At 46.4% G+C, this 5,562-nt stretch overlaps 1 protein-coding gene across 1 annotated transcript in view; it reads left to right on the top strand.

Annotated features, from left to right (window-relative positions):
* Window positions 1–814: 814 nt before the first annotated feature.
* Window positions 815–5,562, top strand: part of Cradd (CASP2 and RIPK1 domain containing adaptor with death domain) — a 152,165-nt gene continuing 147,417 nt past the window's right edge. The window contains exon 1 of the mRNA XM_051206273.1: window positions 815–1,112. Within this exon, the coding sequence (XP_051062230.1) occupies window positions 815–1,112 (298 nt within the window). The remainder of the gene's footprint in view (window positions 1,113–5,562) is intronic.

The following is a 5,562-nucleotide window of genomic DNA, read 5'->3' as shown; positions in this document are numbered from 1 at the left end:
TCGCCCCTGCGCGGCTCAGTGTGCTCTGGTCCCCGCGGGGCTAGGGTCTGGGTGGCGGCTGTCCCCGCGCTGCGCCGCGCGGGCGTCCGAGCCCCTCCCGCGTCCCCTCCGGTCCCCAGCGTCCCCGTCCCCGCCTCCACACGGGCCCCGCCGCGCCCAGTGCCCCGTCCGCCCGGCAGTGTCGCCCCGGTTCCGAATTCTTTCTTGTAGGGCATGCCTTGCTGCGACTGTGTATTGTGAAAGGCACACAAAGACCCCCTGAACGCGCTGGCCCCGGGCAGGCAGGTCTAGTCTGTAAGAAAGATCCTTAAACTCATTCTTACCTCTAGATCGCCCCTCACCACCACCCCTGCCTGCCGCTCTGGGTCTATAAATGCCCCTGGCATTTACATGCAGTGTGGGCGCAGGATTGAATGTTAAACGTGATGTTAAATTAAAACCCACTGTTCTCCAGCATGCTAAAAATCAAATGCTGTTCCGTGATTTCCACGGGTTGCATTTAAAGTAAGGTCTCAGGTCTGTTTTCCCTTGGCTCGCTTACTGAAAATGGGACCCCGTTCGTTATGTGGAAATCAGAGAAGTGGGTTCATCATTAGTGTTGTTCACACGCTGGGAAGTGTTTGAAATGAACTTGACCCTGCCCAGCAGCCGTGTAGGAAACACTGTATCTTATCTTGGCACATCTCTTAAGATGTGAACGTCTGACCTGACTGACCTTGAGGTGCTTATTAACGATGTTGCAGCAACACTGTCTTTAGGGGGTCCATCAGCATCCTGTAACCCGAGTGCTGATCTTGTTTCTTTCCAGGGAGAAATGGATGCCAGAGACAAGCAAGTGCTCCGCTCACTGCGTCTGGAGCTGGGTGCAGAGGTCTTGGTGGAGGGGCTGGTTCTGCAGTACCTCTACCAGGAAGGCGTTTTGACAGAAAACCATGTTCAAGAAATCAAAGCCCAAACCACAGGCCTCCGGAAAACAATGCTGCTGTTGGATATCCTGCCTTCCAGGGGCCCCAAAGCGTTTGATACCTTCCTAGATTCCCTCCAGGAATTTCCCTGGGTACGAGAGAAGCTGGAGAAGGCAAGAGACGAAGCCACAACTGAGCAGCCCACAGGTAGGCCTCAAAGAGATCACTTCAAAACAGCTCTGGAATTGTCGCAACTGTGCCCTTTGGATTGAAAGCTGGGTGCTTCAGGGGGGCAGGGATCAATGGCTCATGAACATGGGCAAGGGGTTTGGATTGAAATGCCATGGCATTGGAGGGGCAAACATGAGGTGGCGGTGTTAGGAAACTTAAGCAGGGAGGGGAAGGTGAGTCATGAGACCGGGAGGTTAAGGAGGGAGCTCAGAGGACAATTTAGATATGCTTCCAGGGAAACCTGGCAAGTTCGCTTGTGAGGCGTGTTCTCAACGAGAGCCAGGTCAATCCGAGCCCTTTGGCAACAGGAGCCATTTGGAAAGTACAGACGGGAAAGCAGGCTTTGGCCTACTGATAACTGACTTGTGGGGTGCCAAGCTGCCAGTTGAAGAAGGTCAGATCATGGGAGACAGCCTCTAGGAAGGCATGCCCTGCACCTGTTCCTTCAGAGGATTATTCTGAAGCCTGCTTTAGTCTGTTTTGTTTGTTTATTTGTTTTGTAAAGGCTATTGGTTTAAAATGGTCCTTTAAAGTTCAGCTTTGTTCAGACAGCTGGGGCATTTTCTTTTTCAAGAGCAGCGATTTGGGGGAGAATCTCATTTTGTTTCTCAAGGAGAATTGGAAGTTGTGGTTTTAAAAGTAACAGTTTGGTGCCGTGAGGGTGGTCCATGAGGAAGGGGCTGTTTATATAGTACTGTCCCTTTAAGTCCTCTGAAAGATTGGGGAACAGAGAGTGCTGACCTAGAAAGGCTTTTTTTTCTTTTCTTTTTCTTTTTTTTTTTAAAGAAGATAGTGGAAAGGTGACGAAGTCAGCTGATCCAAACTGAGTTAGCATATTTCCAGAGTTAAGAATTCAACATTTTCTGAAGTTTTGATAAAGGTACAGGAAGTCAGTGGTCTTCAGAATTTATTGTTACTGTTTAAACAAAAAATGATTGTAACAGAGTGCTTGTCTTTGGTCTCAGCTCTTGGGAGGCAGAGTCAAGTGGGGTGAGTTCTAGGCCAGTCTGGTCTAAAGAGCAAGTTCCAGGACAGCCAGGGCTGCATAGCGAGACATGACTGTAATTGGTTAAAGAAACCAAATGCTACTTACTAGTAAATTACCTTTACTGTGTTTTGCACTACGGGTCTCATATTTTGAATGATTTTGAGACCACGTGTACTAAGTCATCATAACTAATTCTTTTTTAAATGATGACTTATATCTGAATATCTGACCAGTATGGGACATCCATTTAATTTAGAAAGACCTGGTAAACTTTTAGTGGGAAACCTAAAAATATCTTTATTCTTAACTTGTCCAAATTACATGTCTTTTTGAAACAGTGGACATGCTGGCTTTTGAGGACCTCCAGAATTTTCAGCTTGGGTTGTCTTTAGAAAATCACATATTCCATGTGTTTGAACAAAACAAGGGCATGATATCTTAGGCATTCCTACCACTTTATTAAAAGCATAACATAGTAAAAGTATAACATAGAGTGGGGAGGTTTCGAAAATGATTTATGCTTTTCTGGTATCCACTTAGAACAGTGGTTCTCAACCTTCCTAATGCTGAGACCCTTTAATACAGTTCCCTATGTTGTGTAGAACCTCCCCCCCACCGTCATAAAATTGTTTCTTTGCTGTTTCATAACTTCAGTTTTGCTACTGTTATGAATCTCAGTGTAGATCTCTGATATGCAGGCTAGCTGATATGTGGCCTCCAAAGGGATCGTGACGCACAGGTTGAGGACCGCTGCCTGAGAAGGTCTTCTTGGCTTCATGTAGTTGGAAATGGCAAGACAACCAAAAGCCTTTCCCTCTCAAAACGTTCAGTTTAATTATGTGGTTATTTTGGATTATGTAAGGAGTTTTCGTCATGAATTGTCCTAGAAATGTGACTCTCATTTTCATTTCTTCAGGTTTATTCGGAGAGCAAGAGAGAGTTAAGATACCTTTAGCAAATTATAAAAGTGTGAGAGAAGCTGAGGGAAAAGTTCTTTTTACATGTGTCTGTTTATTTTACATGGAGGAGTGTTTTGCCTGCTTGTGTGGATGGGAACTCTGTGAGCCTGGCCCCTACAGAGGGAAAGGGGTCGCTGGATCCCCCGGAACTGGAGTCATAGGTGGCCGAGGGCTGCCATGTGGGCGGAAACTAGGTCCTTTGCAAGAGCAGCCAGTGCTTTTAACCACTGGGCCCTCTCCCTAGCCCTGTAAAGTGGGAAAACCAGAGCACATCTGTATACAGGCTGAGAGAGCCAGGTGCCCTGGAGATTGCTGACCCTGTAGAAAGGTCCGGTGGGAAGCTGGGTTGGCTCTATCCAGCAGATGAGTGATGTGCGTTGTCTTTCCGTTTGTGTTTTATATTACCACTGTTGTTGGGGGTTTGAGTTATAGATTTCTCAGCGACAGTTCTGTGAACTCATTAAAGATCTTGCTGAGGTTAAATATCCACTATTTTAAGTAATACTGAAGATGTATGTAAGGTGCAGGGACTAGCGGCACAGTTTACACCCGCCTTATGCTTGCTCGAAGGAGAAGTGACTCCGTTCATGTGTTAGCTCTCTCTTTGCTTGGTGCTTACGGATAGGTGAGCTCTCGGCTACTTCGGCAGTTTTGGCAATGCCATGCCTGCCTATCTGCTGCCAGGCTTCTTGCCGTGATGGTCATGGGCTCCAACCCTCTCGAAATGTAAGCAAGCCCCCAATAAACTCTTTCTTTATCAGAAAACAAAAAGTGGTACTACAATCACCTTTGAGAGCCTGTTGTTCATACCGCTTACCAAGACGCCATGATTTTGAGGTTTGTTATTACCATCCTCATCTGCAGTTTTCTAGCTCAGAGGAATCACTTTAAAAATCCATATTGATTATTGGAAATCTATTGTCATATGGTCTGGTGATGTGTATGCCTATAAATTGTGTGTGTGTGTGTGTGTGTGTGTGTGTGTGTGTGTGTGTGTGTGTGTGTTTGGGAGTAAGCATGGAAGAAATGTATTTTAAAGGAAGTTACTACTTAATTGCTTTCTGTTATTTAAGACCTTAAATATTTTAAGTGTTTAATTTCATGAAAATATGATTCTAAAATTAAATTGAAAGTGGATTGGAAGCTTGTGTGGGTCTTTTTGGGAGAGAATAAGGGGGCCTTAAAGTTGTGGACTAGCATCAGAACTGAATTGCCTTCTAACTTAATGTCTGTGGAAGGAAAGCAAGCAGAGCCCGAGGCCTTTTCTTCTGGGACCTCAGGGTTTCTCTAACGTGGTGTTGGAATGGTGTGAGTGGGCTTTGCTGTAGCTCCCTTTTATTTTTGGAAAGGCGTCTTGGATTCTGAGAATCTTGGATTCAAGCAGAATAGGCTGTCCACGAGGCACACACAGTAACCTTTTCTCGTTTTTCATGTTGGTTGTAATTATTCATAGGATGGGTCTGGGGCCTTGCCCTTGGGAAGCCTTGGGAAGAAATGGTAAGCAGTGGCTTTCTCTTAGCCACGTGGCTGATCCTTCCTCAGGAATGAACGGACTTTATTTTACTACAGTTTTCTGCTGTGTTCCTTTGGTGGGGTCTTGGTTTTCCCCTTCTTTGGGTATTTAATTTCTGTACTCCATTACATTTTGAGCTGCATCAGGGGTGTGTGTGTGTGTGTGTGTGTGTGTGTGTGTGTGTGTGTGTGTGTGTTTTGTCTTAGTTATTTGCCTTTGTATATATGCTGAATGTAAGTTTTAGAGCAAGATTGAGTTGTAGTTCATTCTCTACACTTCTAACGTCCATTCCTCAGCAAATCCTCAAAAGAACAACAACAACAAAATGCCTTAAATCTTGTGATTATATCTCAGAATCCCCTTAGGTCTCCCAGTCTCTACTTTAAAAAAACAAAGTATGAAAGTCCAAGATGGGAGAGGACAGTTGGTTTGCGTTTCCTCACGCCACAAGGACTCTTACCTTTTAAAGGAATTCTGCCGATAACATGACTTAATCCATCTTGGCACAGCGGAAGGGACACTTCGCAGTTCATCGCTGTGGCCAAGGTCACACTCGAGACGAGACATTAGATCAGCTGGAAGTGCTCCCTGGGCTCTTGCTGGGTCACTGTAGGAGACAGGGGCAGCACTGGGTGTGGTGAAGGCTGCCTGTGGCTGGTGGCCTGGCTTCTCCGCCTGGTGGGCCTGTCTGCACAGCAGCTCTCTCTGCTGCCCGGGCTAAGCTGACTTGGGGACGGAGCTACTTCTGAAGCCCTGGCCTCACTCTCTGACAGGACTTAGTGTAAGCACAGCAGAGTGACGGCTGGGCCACAGGATCCCTGTCCCCTCTCATTTGCCCTAGCCTGACTGTGGCACTGCGTCTCCCATTTGGTTAAACAGACCTGATGGTTGTAAGGAGTAAGGTACCTTACAGGTGGTAGCCTGGCCTTTCCCCTCGCTTTCCCTCCAGCTTGAGCTTTGTTTTTC

This window comes from Phodopus roborovskii, unplaced genomic scaffold (genome assembly GCF_943737965.1).
Source record: "Phodopus roborovskii unplaced genomic scaffold, PHOROB, whole genome shotgun sequence".
NCBI classification, from domain to species: Eukaryota; Metazoa; Chordata; class Mammalia; order Rodentia; family Cricetidae; genus Phodopus; species Phodopus roborovskii.
The sequence above is the reverse complement of the archived record's forward strand: the minus strand, read 5'-3'. Positions and strand labels throughout refer to the sequence as shown.